The sequence below is a fragment of the Sus scrofa genome, chromosome 7, assembly GCF_000003025.6.
Source record: "Sus scrofa isolate TJ Tabasco breed Duroc chromosome 7, Sscrofa11.1, whole genome shotgun sequence".
Taxonomy (NCBI): Eukaryota; Metazoa; Chordata; class Mammalia; order Artiodactyla; family Suidae; genus Sus; species Sus scrofa.
In genome coordinates this window covers 79,337,741-79,354,683 of record NC_010449.5, presented here as the reverse complement: position 1 = coordinate 79,354,683, position 16,943 = coordinate 79,337,741, and the positions used below count along the sequence as shown (strand labels likewise).

At 35.1% G+C, this 16,943-nt stretch overlaps 1 protein-coding gene across 1 annotated transcript; it reads left to right on the top strand.

The window, feature by feature from the left end:
- Positions 10,849 to 13,346, top strand: LOC100518794 (olfactory receptor 4K17-like). Its single transcript, XM_021100060.1, is given in 4 exon segments — positions 10,849 to 10,874; positions 12,316 to 12,382; positions 12,385 to 13,159; positions 13,162 to 13,346. Coding segments are annotated over 4 exon segments (1,053 nt in total).

Genomic DNA, 16,943 nt, shown 5'->3' with positions numbered 1-16,943 from the left:
TTAAGTGTACAAGAGTGTTAACTATATGTACCTTGTTATGCAACAGATCTTTAGACTTTTTCATCTTGCAAAGTCAAAATTCTATATTCACTGTACAAATTCCCCTTTCACCTTCTCCTAGTCTCTGGCCACCACCAGTCTCCTTTCTGCTTCTAAGGGTTTGACAGATTTAGATACCACATATAAGTGAATCATACAGTATCTGTCTTTTTGGGACTGGCTGGTTTCACTTAGCATCATGTCCTCAAAGTTCAACTATGTTGTAACATATGATAAGATTTCCTTCTTTTTTAAGGCTGAGTAGTATTCCATTGTATGTATATGACTCATTTCCTTTATCCAGTGGACATTCCTTTATCAATGGACATTTAGGTTGCTTCCACCTCTTGGCTACTCTGAGTAGAGCTGCAATGAACATGGATGTGCAAGCATCTCTTCAGTATCTGAATTTCAGTTATTTTGTATGTATACCCAGAAATCAAATTGTTGAATCAGATGGTAATTCTACTTTTAATTTTTGAGGAAACTCCACTTGTTTTCCAAAACAGCTGAAATATTTTATATACCTAACAATGCAAAGGGACCTCATTTCTCTGCATCTCTATAGCCTCACCAGTACTTGTTATTTTCTGGGTTTTGTTTCTTTTGAAAGAGGTCACCTTAATAAGTATAAGGTAATATCTCATTGTGGTTTTGATTCGCAGTTCCCTGATTAGTGATGTTAAATATGTTTTTCACATGCTTGCTGGCTATTGTGAATTTTCTTTGAATAAATATCTATTCAAGTCCTTTCCCCATTTTTCATTGGGTTATTTGATTTTGTATTGTTAAGTTGTAAGGATTCTTTACATATGCTATATATTAACTCCTTATCAGATATATGATTTGCAAACATTTTCTTCCATTCTGTAGTTTGCCTTTTCACTCTGTTTCTTTTGCTACACAAAGGTTTTCAACTTTTTTGTAGCTCCCTTTGTCTTATTTTTGCTTTTCCTGCCTGTGCTTTTAGTGTCATATCCAATAAATAATTCTCAAATTCAACATCTTGAAAATTTTCTCCTATGTTTTCTTCAACAAGTTTTACACTATTAGGTCTTATATTTAGGTGTTTAATTCACTGGGGTTAATTTCTGAATATGGTAAAAGGTAAGAATCCAACATTAACTTTTACATATCTAACTTCTCACACCATTTGTTGAATTTAGTTCTTTCACTTTAATGGCTATAGAGCCTTATATGTTATGGATCTTCTAAAATTTATTCACCTCTTCTCTTGAGAAGAGTTTATAAGAGTTTATAATTATCTAATTTTTTTGTTATGTCATGTCTGAATTGAATATACATATATGCTTCTTTGTGCGTAAGAGAATTTTTCTAGGGTATTTATTTAGAACTGGAAGTGCTGAGTTGTAAGGTAGAAGCATTCTAACTTTACTAGAAATTAAAACATTTCTTCCAAAGTTGTAGATGTTTATACTCTATGAAGGACCCTAATTTCTCCGTGACTTTGTCAATAGAGGACTATGTAAATTGTTGTGTTTTCCCATTTAAATGGATAGAAAATATTTTAAGTTAAAAAATTAAATAATAACTTAAAATATTTATTTCACTTCTTTGGTTAATAGTGAACTGGGCATTAATTGAAATGTTTATTGGACATTCTCTTTTATCTTTCCAGTTTATACTTTTGCTAATTTTTCTTTGGGGATGTTATCTTTTTTTATATTAAAAAAGATTATGTAAACAAAATACCTTCACTTATGTTGATTATATTAAAAATCTGTGGTGTTTAAGATAAAGTACAATTAAATTATTTTTATTTTTATTAATTTTTCTTTTAGATTTGTGATTTTTTGTCTTATTTAGTATACCTTTTACAATTGATAGCCCAAAATACTTTACTGTCTTTACCTTTTTTATAATTTAAACATTTACATTAGTCATTTAATCCAACTAGAAATTAAATTTTGTATTGTCATCCTATAGGAATCTAAATTATGTTTGTATGGATACAAACTATCATGCAAATGTCATTTACTGAATAGCTTTTCCTACTGATTGTAATGTCACCTTTACTATATACCAAGTATCGATGTATGCTTGGATCTCTTCCTGGCTTCTTTCATCCATTGGTCATTTCATCCATTGGTCTTTTGCCCCTCAGATACAACACTACAAAATCTTAAACATGGTCACTATTTAGCACAGTGAATTTACACTTAGAAAATTTTCTACTTTAAGTAAATATAAATTCTTCTTGTCAATTAACTCTTCTAGATGATTTAAGGATGTGGTCAAATTCTACAAAAACAATCTTTGGATATCAATTGAAATTGGATACAATTTATATATTAATTCACAAATAATAGATAACTATTATTTTGATTATTCTAATCTATGAACCTAGTATATATGTATTTACTTAATTAACATGTTATTCTATAATATTTAGTGATAATTTAACTGAGTTATCAGACATCATGTTTTCTTGCTATTACAATGGAATCAATCTTGCTTTATATTTTAGTAGATCATTACTGATACAGAAAAATAGTAGATTTCTGTATATCCATCATATATTCAGTAAATTTGATGAAATTTCCTATCATTCATTTTAATTTTGCCTATAGATTCCTCTCAATGTCCCAACTAGTTTATTTAGAAAAAAATTGTTATTTAATTCCTGATATTTTCCAAACCAAGTACTTGTTGTTTCTTTTAATTTTTCCATATTACATTGGATAGAATCATCAGTATAATGCTGAGGAGAAGATATCACCTTTTTTCTACATGTATATTTGTTTCTAAAATACCATCATCAATGATAACTTTTAAAAATTAAGACATGGTTCTTATATTAATAGATTTCTATTCTTTAAAAAAACATAAATTATTGTTGATTTCATAAAATATATATGCAAAATTTGAGATAATTATCTTTACTCATTTAATCTTTTATACTAGTGGATTGAATTAATATTGCCAAAATTTATTTTTGTCCATCTTGATGAATTTTGCTTTTTAAAAATTGAAGAATAATTGGTATTCAATATTATATTACTTCCGGATATACAATATAGTGATTTGACATTTATATACATTAAGACTTTATCACTACAATAAATCTGTTAAATGTCTGTCACCATGCAATGTTGTTACAAAGTTATTAACTCTTCTAGATGATTTAAGGATGTGGTCAAGGATGATTTAAGGATATAGTTCCCAAGCTGTACATTAAATCTTCATTACTTATGTATTTTAAAACTGAAAGTTTGTGTCTCTCAATCCCCTTCCCCTATTTTATCAAACCTCCCACCATACTCCAGTCTGGATATAGCAGTTATGAATTCCTACTGTATATCTTATACCAGATGAACTTAACTGATATATAAAGAACATGCAAACCCAATGCAGCAGAACTTACCACCTTTTCAAGTGCTTATGGAACATTCTCCAGGACAGATCAGATGATAGGCCAAAAAACAAGTCTCAATAAATTTAACATTGGAATCATATCAAGCATATTTTTGATTACCATAGTTTGAAACTAGAAATCAATTACAAGAAATAACTAGAAAAAACACAAATATGTGGAGGGAAACAGCATGCTACTAAAAACCAATGAATCTTTGATGAAATCAAATAGAAAATCAAAATATATCTTGAAACAAATATAGAAATACAACATATTATAAACTATGGGATACAACAATAGCAGTTCTAGGAGGAAAGTTTATAGTGATGCAGGCCTATCTTAGGAAACAAACAAAAATATCAAATAATCTAAGCTTACACTTAAGGAACTAGAACACAAGAAAAAACAAAGTCCAGTGTTAATAGAAGAAGGAAATAATAAAGATCAGAATGGAAATAAATAAAAGAGACTAAAAATAATAGAAAAGCTCAGTGAAATTAATGGTTGGTTCTCCAACAAGACAAATAAAATTAATGAATCTTTAGCCAGTTTCACCAATAAAAGAGAGGCCCAAATCAATAAAATCAGAAATGAGAAAGAAGAAGTAAACACAAACACCACAGAAATAAAAATGATTATAATATCCGTTTGTTTTGTAAACAATTATGCATCAACAAATTGGACAATATAGAAGAAATGGATAAATGTCTAGAAACATAATCTTCTAAGATTGAATCAGAAAGCAATAGAAAATTTAAATAGACCAATTATTAGTAATGAAATTGAAACAGTAACCAAACTTCAAAAAAGGCAAGTCCTGGACCCAGACAGCCACACAGGTGAATTCTACCAAATATTTAAAGAGTTTTCATCTATCCTCAAATTATTACCAAAAATTAGAGTATAGAACTTTTCAAATCCATTGTACCACATCAACATATCCCTAATATAAAACCTGGAAAAGACATCTCTCTCTCTCTCTCTCACACACACACACACACACACAATTATAGGCCAATGTTCTTGATACAAGAATCCTCAGTAAAATCTGGTGGGCCAATTATATCTGCTGGCCTCTGTATCAATTTTGCAAAGGCAGATTCAAACAATAATGGATATATGGATGTGAAACCTGTGAATACAAAAAGCTGACTATGTTCATTGCACTAAACCATTTCACAGAAGGTATAAACATTTTCTAGAAGGGTCTTGAACACCCACAGGTTTTGATATTCATGGATCTCCTGGAATTAATCCCCAGTAGATACCAAGGGACAACTAGTAGCAAACCAAATTCAACAATGAATTAAAAGGATCATGATCAAGTCAAATTTATGCCAGGAATGCAAGGAAGGTACAAAATCTAGCAAGTCAATCAATGTATTACACTACATTAACAGAACAAAGATAAAGATCATGATTATCTCTATAGATGCAAAACAAAATTTGACAAAATTCAACATCCATTTTGATGTCTCTAAACAAAGTGAGTATAGAGGCAGCACACCTTAACATAATAAAGGCCACACAGGAAGAACCAATAGCTAACATATGCAAATTTGAAAAGCCTAAAGCTTTTCCTCTAAAGTCAAGAAGAAGAAAAGGATGCCCACCATTACTACTTTATTTGGCATGATATTGGAAGGCCAAGCCACAGAAATCAGACCAAAAAAAAAAGGTTAAAAAGTATAGAAATTGGGAGTTCCCATCATGGCGCAGTGGTTAATGAATCCGACTGACGCAACATGAGGTTGCGGGTTTGATCCCTGCCCTTGCTCAGTGGGTTAAAGATCTGGCAATGCTGTGAGCTGTGGTGTAGGTCACAGCTGTAGCTCGGATCCCATGTTGATGTGGCTCTGGTGTAGGCTGGCAGCTACAGCTCCGATTGGACCCCTAGCCTGGGAACCTCCATATGCCTCAGGAGCGGGCCAAGAAATGGCAAAAAGACAAAAGAAAAAAAAAGTATATGAATTGGAAGGGAAGATATAAAATTGTCACCATTTGCAGATAACACAACATTGTATGTAGAAAATCCTAAAGACAGCACTGAAAATATTTCAAAAATAAAATGAAGCAGAAAATATCACAATACTGTAAATCAGCTATACTTCAACAGAACTTTAAAAAATAAAAAAAATAAAGAATACAATTTACAACTGCATCAAGAAAGAACAGAAAAATAAATCTAACCCAGGAGGTAAAGGACCTGTATTCTGAAAACTATAAGACACTGAGGAAAGGAATTGAAAATGATACAAATAAATAGAAAGATGTACTGTGCTCATGGATTGAAAGAATTAGTACTGTCAAAATGTCCATAATACCCAAAGCAATCTACAGATTCAATGTAACCCCTATTAGAATACAAACAGCATTTTTTTTTTTACAAAAGTAGAACATATAATCCTGGAATTTGTATAGAAATACAAAAGATCCCAAATAGACAAAGTGATCTTAAAAAAGAACAGGGCTGGAGACATAACACTCCCAAATAACAAAGTATACTACACTACAAAATTACAGTAATCAAAACTACATGGTACTAGTACAAAAACAGGCACATAGATCAATGGAACAGAAAAGAGATTCCAGAAATAAAATGGTTAGTTAATTTATAAAAAAAGTAGCCAATGAGTTTCCATCGTGGCTCAGTGGTTAACGAATCCAACTAGGAACCATGAGGTTTCAGATTTGATCCCTGGCCTTGCTCAGTGCGTTAATGATCTGACATTGCTGTGAGCTGTGGTGTAGGTTGCAGACACAGCTCGGATCCCGCATTGCTGTGGCTCTTGCATAGGCTGGCAGCTGCAGCTCTGATTGGACCCCTAGCCTGGGAACCTCCATATGCCACGGGAGCAGCTCAAGAAATGGAAAAAAAGACCAAAAAAAAAAAAAAAAAGTAGTCAAGAGTACAAAATGGGAAAGACAAGATATTCAATAAATAAAATTGGGAAAACTGGACCACTTTCTTATAACATATACAAAAATAAACTCAAAATGGAATAAAGACATAAGGCCTAAAATCCTACAACCACTGGAAAAAAACAAAGTATAGTGAGTGATATTTTTTGGCTATGTCTCCTTAGCAAGGGTAAGAAAAGCAGAAATAACCATATGGGACTATACCAAACTAAAAAGCTTTGAGCAATGAAGAAACCACCAACAAAACTAAAAAGCAACCTACTAAATAGGAGAAGATATCTGAAGATGACATATCTGATAAGGGATTAATATAAAAATTATATAAAGAAATCATGCAATGCAATATAAAAAAATCCAATTTAAAAAAATGGGCAAGGGACCCGAATAAACATTTTTCCCAGGAAGTCATAAAGATGGCCAACAGACATTAAAATATGCTCAACATCACTAATCATCAGAGAAATGCAAATTAAAACCACAATGAGATATCACTTCATACCTATCAGAATTCCAATTATTAAAAAAATCAACATATAATGTGTCAGCAATGATGCAGAGAAAAGGGAATACTCCTGCCCTGTTGATGGGAAGGTAAACTGGTGCAACCACTATGGAAAGCAATATGGAGGTTCCTAAACTGAAACAGAACTACTGCATGATCCAGCAATCCCAGTTTTGCATTTACCTAAAGAAAACAAAAACACTAATCAAAAGTTAAATGCCACCCTTATGGTCATCGCAGCATTTATTTACTATAACTGAGATATGGAAGCAACCTCTGTGTCCATCAGTAGATGAATGAAGAAAGCTGTGGTAAATATATACAATAGAATATTACTCAGCTATAGAAAATAAAATCTTGACATTTGAAACAACATGGATAGACCTAGAGAGTACTATGCAAAGTGAAATAAATTATACAGAAAAAGACAAGTACTTTATGATCACTTATATTTGGCATCTAAAAACAAGACAGGAGTTTCTGGTTTGATCCCTGGCCTTGCTCAGTGGGTTAAGGATCCAATGTTGCAGCAAGTTGAAGCATAGGTGATAATGGTAGCTTGGATCCACTGTTGCTGTGGCTGTGGCACAGGGCAACAGCTGCAGCTCTGACTCGATCTCTGGTACAAGAACTTCCATATGCCATAGGTATGGCCAGAAAGAGAAAAAAATAAATAAAAATAAACATTCCAAACTCCCTCATGGATCTAACTTCATCTATCATGCCAAACTATCACTGTACTAAAAGACCAAATGATGATAAATCATTTTTTTTCTGAAGCACTATACCCCCAACAGACAGAATTCTCATTAGAATCTCCCACTGAGGATTCCCAAAACTTTCTAGCATATTGGACACTACCTAATACTAATGAAAACTGTATTAGGAAATCCCCAGGTTGGAGTTTATATACCTTAGTAACTTGTTCCTTGTTACGGGACTATGGATTCAGAAGCCTACTCATCCAGGCCATCTATTTTTCTGTTTGAACTCATTGCCTGTAACTCCTTCTGAAGTGGTAAGCAAAAAGCACATTGCAAAATTCATAATTAATCAATATATTTGCCTGTTACAGCTCACACAAAGTAGCTACCGTTAACTGAGTCTTACTAATCTTCCATGAAAAGACACTATTTCAGGCTTGGGAAAATGAGTCAGAGATTTTAGAAAATGGGCCAGAAATAATTAAACTCATTTCTTAAAAGAGATTTAAGCAAAATGATTTATTTGAAGTTCCTAATACAGAGTCTGGAAAACAGCAGAACCTCAAAACCCGACTCTATTTATTGATATTGAGGGAAGAATTTTTAGCCTCCATTGTATGCCAGGCACTTTGCTAGGGGCTAAGATGACAGTAATAAAAAAAAAGAATTAATAAAAAATTAAAGACAGAAATACACACACACACACTCACACACACACACACACACACACACATATACACTACATTACAAGTTAAAAGGGCAGTGCCAGGGGAAAGAGAATAGAAAGTCAAGAAGATTCATTTAGGCCAATGTATGCATTTCTTACTAGAGAATTAAATTTCCTGAAACCATCTTCCTAGAAGCTTTTGTGGAGAGAGCCAGGCTGCTGCCAAATTAAAACCGTTAAGACAAAGAGCCAGCTCACAATAAACCATGATAATTTTAGAGAATCTAAGCATTTTTATGCTCAAACATGTAGCTATATTTAAGGTTTTGTCTTGGTGTTGTTGCTTAGGCTCCAACAGTTCTAGGAATGAAACTGCTAGTGCTAGAGTTGCTGATATCTAGGCTCTTGCTGAGAGTCTGGGAAGAGTAAAAAGAGATTAGAAAATATAAATATGTTTTAAATAAAAAGCACAGCCTTGTCCTCTACACATCCCATTAACTGCATAAACTCCAAAAATAAAGGAATCACTTGGATTCAGAGACTCTAGTGACTCCTGCCTGTAATTACCTCTTCCTGCTTCTTCCTGAGCTCCCTGTGTGATCTACTCAGCAGGCCTGTGTAATTCCCCTCCGCAGTGAGAAGGGCAAAAACTCAATACCCACTTTCTCTTCAGTGTAAGTCAGACTGGTAAACAAAAGAAAGAAATGGAGCCCTGGAAAGGCTGGCTAAACCCAAGTAAGGAACCAATTCAGATGTTACCATTTATTCAGCATGTGAGGAAGACCATGGGAGGTAGGGATTCAGTAAGAGTCAGAATGTTTGTAGTGTTGTGTTAGGCGGGGTGGGGGTGGGAGTGGAGTCCTAGAGAGGAAAGGGATTGAAGATTCCTAGAAACTGAGAGTGAATTGTGAAAATAAAATGTTAATCATTGCTTTAAAAGAATACATTATAAAATACTTATTCTTGAGGGGCTGAACAGGTTCACCTAACTGACCAGAATCAGGGCAGTCAGTGTCCTCACCTCAGAGCAATCTAGAAAGGACATTTGATCAGGAAAGCAGACTCCTTTTTAACAAAGCACAAATCTTTAGCCCCTCTGCTCAGAAATCTTTAGTTTCTGTCCCAGAATTTGTGGAGGATTGAAACACAAACAAAAGGCAGAAGAGGCAACTGTATTCAGAGCTCCAAAGATGTAACTGATAGTTCAGAGCAGTATGTTCAGAGTTATGAAAAGGGTTATAGAGTCAGAATCCAGAAAAGTACTGGTATTCTACATGAAGACAAACTAGTTAAGTGAAGCCCTAATACCCAGACCAGGGTATTAACTAAATTAAATGTGGAGATCAGTTATCTAAAGTCAGAGCTGACCAGAGCACCAGCTCAAGTCCTTGAATGAGAAGTAATCGTCATTCCTAGAGAAGGTTTACAAAATACTTCTGCTGCAGCAAGACACAGCAGGCCAGAGTAGGTGAGTTTGGTGTTCTGGTGTGAGAAGTATGGGGAAAGTGAGAGGCAACAGCTTAACTTTATTAGCTTTTCCCCTGAATTTCAAAGCATTTCAGATACACTGCAAAGGTGTGAAAATGTCCAAATTTATGGCTGAAAACATGAATTCTATGATACAATAATGAAAATATTCTGAAGCTTCTGTTATACAAAACTGCTCAAGGCAAGCAGGGGTTTTCCGTTCTTGTCCAATGGTCCTAATGTCAACTATCAAATTCAGATTAATGTTAAAAGTCATTTTTATACAACTAATGAAGTGTGTAAAAATGACTTTTAACATTAACATTAGTGAAGGTTTAGAGTAGAATATAACTTGTGAATAAGGAGCAAATAAACATGGAGTAACTATCAGTCCCATGCCAAGGGGAGATTACACATAAACCAGGTCATGCAAGAATTTTGCTCCAGGGAACCAGACTGTTCTACTCAAATAACAATTACAATAAAAAAAAGACTGAATGTACTAGTGTGATTATAGTGCAGTTTTTCCAATTACTCAACATTTTCTTTTTAAAATGTGCATGTACCTATTAATTCTAGTAAGTGTATTATCAAAAATTATAGTATTTAAAAACTTGAAATGGTGAGTTCCCATTGTGGCTCAGTGGAAACAAATCTGACCAGCATCCACGAGGACACAGGTTTCAATTCCTGGCCTCGCTCAGTGGGTTAAGGATCTGGCATTGCCATGAGCTGTGGTGTAGGTTGCAGCCACAGCTCGGATCTGCCGTTGCTGTGGCTGTGGCGTACAACAGCAGCCACAGCTCCAATTTGACACCTAGCCTGGGAACCTCCATAAGCCATGGCTGCAACCCTTAACAAACAAACAAAACTCAAAACATAACACCTGAAATGGCATGTAAGAATATGTTAAGTTAAGACTTAACTCTCTGGTTAGGGACATAGCTTTGGTGTCATGAAATTCTGAGTTTGAATTCCAGTTGTTTAAAGTATCTACATAAACTTGAGGAAGTTCAAAACAGAAATAGTGGTGATAACTAACATTTCTATGTGAACTATATGCCAGATTCTGTGCCAAGTGCTTTGCAAACATTATTTCAATTAAAAAACTCAAGCTTTCTATATCTTACACTTCATAATTATTAATTTTGTTATATAATTTCTCACAAGAATGTCTACTATAAAAAGTAGTAACAAGTAAGTTTTGATGGCACAGAAAGTTTTGAGACCAGCTGCTCTTCCCTCCCACCTCTCCAAGAAGCTTTTGCAATATCTTCATTTACCACTTATTCCACTATTTCACCTGAAATACTTGCTTTCATTGAGGTTTGCTCCACTCCTCCTCTTCTTGTACTCTATATAATCTCTCTTTGTTATAGTCCCCACCCCCAAAGCCTGCATTACTGGCCTCTGTTCCTTTACTCTTGCTTTCTCCACCACCTAAAGGATTACTTGCTTCTCTTCTTCCATTCAATAACATCTCTTCTTTGTAAAGAGAATGACCAGTTCTATCAGCCTAGAGATCTAATATGAACACTGTTTATATTAGCCTAACAGTTTAATATTTCATTATTCAAACCTCCCTTACTCTTGATTGATCTAAGAACTAAGGAGACTTAATAAAACATGATCAAACTGTTTCCAAGCACAGACAAATAAAGCACTGCAATGGCCATCAGCCCAGTTGCTTTTGCTATTGCCACAATAGTGAAAATTTTTAATAGTGAAAATTTATACAAGTAAAGAATGACAAATTAAGGTCTTGCTTGTTAAAATCTCTAATGGTTTCAAAGTGAAGTCTCATGCCTGGGCTCCAATGGTACACAGGTGTTTTCTTCACGCTCACCTACTGACTCACTTATCAGACTGGCTTGGAATCCAAGGAGCCAGTTCCACTTATGCAATTCTCAAACAAGCTGCCTTCTATAAACATTTAGAACTCAGCATCTTTCTTACTCCCTCTATAATGTGTGGCCTTTCTTAGGATATGAAAGTGTTCCACAGGAACTCAGAATATTCACCTCTGCTGCTTAACCACAGCTGCCTTTGCAACTTAAAGACATTTAAGTCCTCTCTGGGAATGTGAGTTTCCACCACAGCAGACCATGGGTAGTGATAGTTACATTAGGAAATAGTCTGTGCCTGAAAGGCTTCCCAAAAACATGAAGAGATTAGAAGCTCACTTAGGGATCTGTGGAAAAGAGAGCAGTCTGATTCACTCTAAATCTCACTGACTCGGCTCAGGTTTATAGCTGCTGGATCACAGACCATTCGAAACTCTTGGACTAAAATACAATTTCTTAATATAGTTGTGGGAAGACATTAACTCCCAGCTGTATTTAAAGTTTGCACTTTAAAGAGATTGCTCAAGAGTGCCATGCCCCTCTGTCCTCTGAGGAAGATAGATGAAGGGATCTCATCTCCTATAAAATCACAAAGTTCTGAAAGATGACAATATTTCCTCTTAAAAAAGACAAAGCATATGCCTCTGAATTATGAATTGCTTAGGGAAATCAAGAGATATGAACAGGTTGTTGTTATAAGTTGGGGTTAAAAGTTGACTGTTTATATGTCCTACTTCTCAGCAGTAACAGAATAACATGAAAAATGTCAAAGTCAAATGAGATTTGACCCAAAGGAATAAAAAGTCTGGCAGTCTCCGAGGTATTAGTGCTTTCTTCTTTCTTTCTACAGGTCATCCTGTACAGAACAATCCATACAATTGGAGACCATGGAAAAATTAAATCAGTTGAAAGTTTCAGAATTTATTTTGCTGGGACTGACCAGTTCCCAGGATATACAATTTCTTCTCTTTGTGCTTGTCTCAGTTATCTATATGGCCACAGTTTGGTGTAACCTTGTCATTGTCATTACAGAGTTTTACATCCCAAACCTGAACACTCCCATGTACTTTCTCCTGGGGAACCTCTCCTTTGTGGACATGATCCTTGCTTCACTGGTCAGCCCTAAGATAATTGTGAACTTTGTAAAAAAGCACAAGACCATTTCCTTTGCTGAATGCTTCACACAGATCTTTCTCCTCCACTTATTGGGTAGAGTCGAAATGGTGCTTTTAGTTTCCATGGCATATGACAGATACGTGGCTATTTGTAAGCCGCTACGTTACATGACCATCATGAACAAGAAGGTGTGTATTTTGCTGATAGTGACCTCACGGTTCTTAGGTCTCCTTCACTCGGGGCTTCAGATACCTTTTGTTGTGAACTTGCCTTTCTGTGGTTCCAACGTAGTGGACAGCGTTTTCTGTGATCTCCCCCTGGTTGCTAAGCTTGCCTGCATAGATACTTATATTGTGCAGATAGTCATTGTGGCCAACAGAGGAATGACCTCTCTGAGCTGTTTCATTATTTTGCTTATTTCCTACAGTCTGATTCTCATAACGATTAGGAGCCATTCTTCCACTGGGCAGTCCAAAGCCCATTCCACTTTGAGTGCTCACATCACAGTGGTGGTTCTTTCCTTTGGCCATGCATCTTCATCTATATCTGGCCCTTCAGCAACCACTCTGTGGATAAGTTTCTTGTGGTATTTTACACTGTTATCACCCCTATCTTGAACCCAATTATCTATACTCTGCGAAACAAAGAAATGAAGACAGCCATGAAGAAATTCTGGGGTGCTTTTGTGAGTTCTAGACATGATACTTAGATTAAAAATACAGTTTACATAGAAACAGAGTATTTTTAAAGTTTTTTTAAAAGGTGTTTTTTAAAAGTTGTTATTGATCCATACAAAGTAAGTCAATAAAACATGGAAAAATTATGAAAGTCAGACATTCAAGGATATTTTGGATGCAGTACAAACAAAAAAATTAAAAAGCCATTAGAATTTTTTAAATGAAGTTGACTGAATAATAACAGTTTTCAACTAAAAACTCACTTGTATTTAAGAGGAGTTGGTAAATACACGCTTTTTCTAAGTATTACAATAGTACTGATTGAAAGGAAAAAATAAAGTGATTCCTCAGAAAGTCTACCACAGAAAGTCTATTCAATCAGAATGATTTGATACACACTTTGGGCCCAAAATTGGTTCTCTCTCTTCTTAACAATATTAAAGTCTGAGTGAAAACTCACCTATGGCACCTCCTAAGAAAACAGTACCTCTGGTTTTCAGAATCTACCTATGCTACCAAAATAATTCATTTTTCTTTTTGCCCCCAAAATGAGAGTTCTTATAGATGCTTTTAAGGTTGTTAATATTATCAAATCTTACTCCTATCTTACTATTCCAAAATTTCTCAATTTCAGAAACTCTGTTCCTAACTCCAAAAATAAGATCTCAAAATTTAGAGGAAAAAAACCTGATTTGTTTTCCTTAAGAGTAATTTGAATTAAAAATATGTTATTTAGGAGTTCCCATCATGGCTCAGTGGTTAACAGATCCAACTTGGAACCACGAGGTTGTGGGTTCGATCCCTGGCTTCACTCAGTGGGTTAAGGATCCGGCATGCAGTGAGCTGTGGTATAGGTCACAGACTCGGCTGGGACCCTGCCTTGCTATGGCTGTGGTGTAGGCCGGCGGCTATAGCTCTGATTAGACCCTAGCCTGGGAAACTCCATATGCTGCGGGTGTGGCCTTAGAAAAGACAAAGACCAAAATAAAATAAAATAAAATGTTATTTAGTAATAGGAGTTCTTGTTGTGGCTCAGTGTTTAATGAATCCGACTAGGAACCATGAGATTTCAGGTTCGATCCGACCCCTAGCCTGGGAACCTCCACGTGCCGCAGGAGTGGCCTAAGAAATGGCAAAAAGACAAAATAAATAAATAAATAAAATAAAATAAAATAAAATAAAATGTTATTTAATAATAAATTTCATTCTGCGTGCTATTATTTTACAGGGAATTAATGTAATGACATTTGGATACCACCACATCACTACTAATTCCCATTAATAAAACACCATTCAGTGTAGGTTCTCTAGCTGTGAATTCGAATAGATTTATTTACTTGTCATATTGTACTTCCTGTAGTATATGGCATTGCTATATGAAATGAAAATCAGCAGGTATAGGAAGTGGTATTTTATCTTTTTAATACATCTAATTTTTTGAAAAGTGGACTAAAAGATTAATACATGTTTTTGGAAAGTTATTTCTATATATCATTTGATCGTAATCATAAAACTAGAATTTAATGATTACAGAAAACCTTGAAATTTTAAGGAAGAAATTACAGAGACAAAAGGAAGTAGGAAAATAATCTTCCATATTCACTCAATGAAAACAATCTGAATAACACAAAAACAGGCAAATGTTTTGATTAACAAATGGCAAAGTTGAGAACTAAATGACTTTTGTATTGGATAAGTCTTCATATTATGATCAAGCTATCTCAGAATGCATTGCTAATAAATTCCAAATTCTTTTTTATTTTTTCTTTTTTGATCTCCCCACAGCATATGGAGTTCCAGGGCCAGGGATTGAACCCAAGCTGGAGTTGTGACCTATGCCACAGCAACATCAATGCTGGATCCTTTAACCCACTGTGCTAGGCTGCAGAATCTAACCTGCATCCTGGCACTGCAGAGACACCGCCAATCCCATTGCACCATAGCAGGAACTCCAAATTCCAAATTCTTTAGAGATCATTTCCTATGATCCATGAAAAAAAAAAATGAAGAAATATTCCCATCCTACAGAGTAAGTCAAAAGTTTGTGGGCAATGAACGATAACTGAACTAAGAGCAGCATAACAGAGAATAACATGTTGATTCTACTCTAAGTGCACACACTTGATATCTCCACTACTACCCTGACAGTCAAAAGATATTTTGATATTTTTAAATATGTTTAAGAATAGCTAGGGAGGAGTTCCTCATATGTTGCAATGGGCTAAGAATCTGCCTGCGGTGGCTCAGGTTGCCATGGAGGTGCAGGTTCAATTCCAGGCTTGACTCAGTGGGTTAAAGGATCCAACATTGCTGCAGCTGCTATACAGTTCCCAAATGAGTCTCAGATTCATTTCCTGGCCCAGGAACTTCCATATGCCTTGGGTGCAACCATAAAATTAAGCAAACAAACAAACAGAAAAATAGGTAGAGAGCAGTGATAGGAGTTTTTCTGGGTCAGCTCCAACTATCAGAGAGTAGGAAAGAAGCCATGGAATTTAGAGAATTTATTTTGTCCCACAAAGGTCAGAATTCTATTTGACATGTCCAGATCAGATATTCTTACCCATTTCCAGAAGAAGAAGCACAGGGATAGCTTTATGCATAGACCACATACAAATATGCACATGTTTGGTGATGTTCAGTAGTGGAAGACTCCCTTCCCCCAAATTTTCACTCAGTATAGTCTGCCACATGACTGGAAATTCCACTACTTTTTGTCATTATTTTAGTGACATTTCTTTAAAAAAAAAACAAAATAGTATTTAAATATACAAAATTACAAATGGCAACATGTTTACTTGTCTTCAGTGATGCACAATATCACATCATGAGTCATTTTACTCCTTTTTTCTATGACAACAAACTGACAAAGCCCTAGGAAAGCGGTGTCCACTAGGTGAAGAGAAAAGATAGGAGAAAAGGTAGAGATGCACTGAAAAAACAAAACAAAACAAAGCAAAACAAAAAAACATAGGAGACAAAGTTCAACTTGTGTAACTGGAAAGCAGGTCTAACTATATGACATTGCACCTGGAAATTTGGGGTTCTTGTGGGAGTCCCAGAATCTGCAGGCACTGCTATTCAGTGTTAGTTAGCACTTTCTGAAAGGAACAAATTATTATCTCTTACTCCACAAAAAGGCTTTGCAAATATTCATAGCAGCTCAATTCATAATTACCAACACTTGAAACAACCCAAATGGGTCAGAAAATTGTGATATATCCATATGTTGAGCAATAAAAAGGAATAAACAGAGACAGAACATCCAGAATGGCTGTGTGAGAAGTTTGGAACATCACCTCCAACAAAAACAGCAATAAAACTCAACAAAATTTTCAGGAAAAAACAAAAATATTTTAAAGTATCTGGAAATGACTGGAAGACATACAAGCTGAGAAATTTTTTTTTCAAGAAAATCTGCTTGATTTTAGTAAGAAAGGAGGAATCTATGACATATAAGCCAGAGTCTTCTCCTATTTCTCCCAGTTCCATGCTGTGAAAGTTCTTTATTTTGCAGGTGAGGCATCCCAAAGGAACAGGAAGCTCACACTATTCCTTTAAGCTCCAGACCAGGAACAGAGATATTATTCTAGGAGAGGCCAGGGCAGTCCTTGATAACTGGTGGCTCC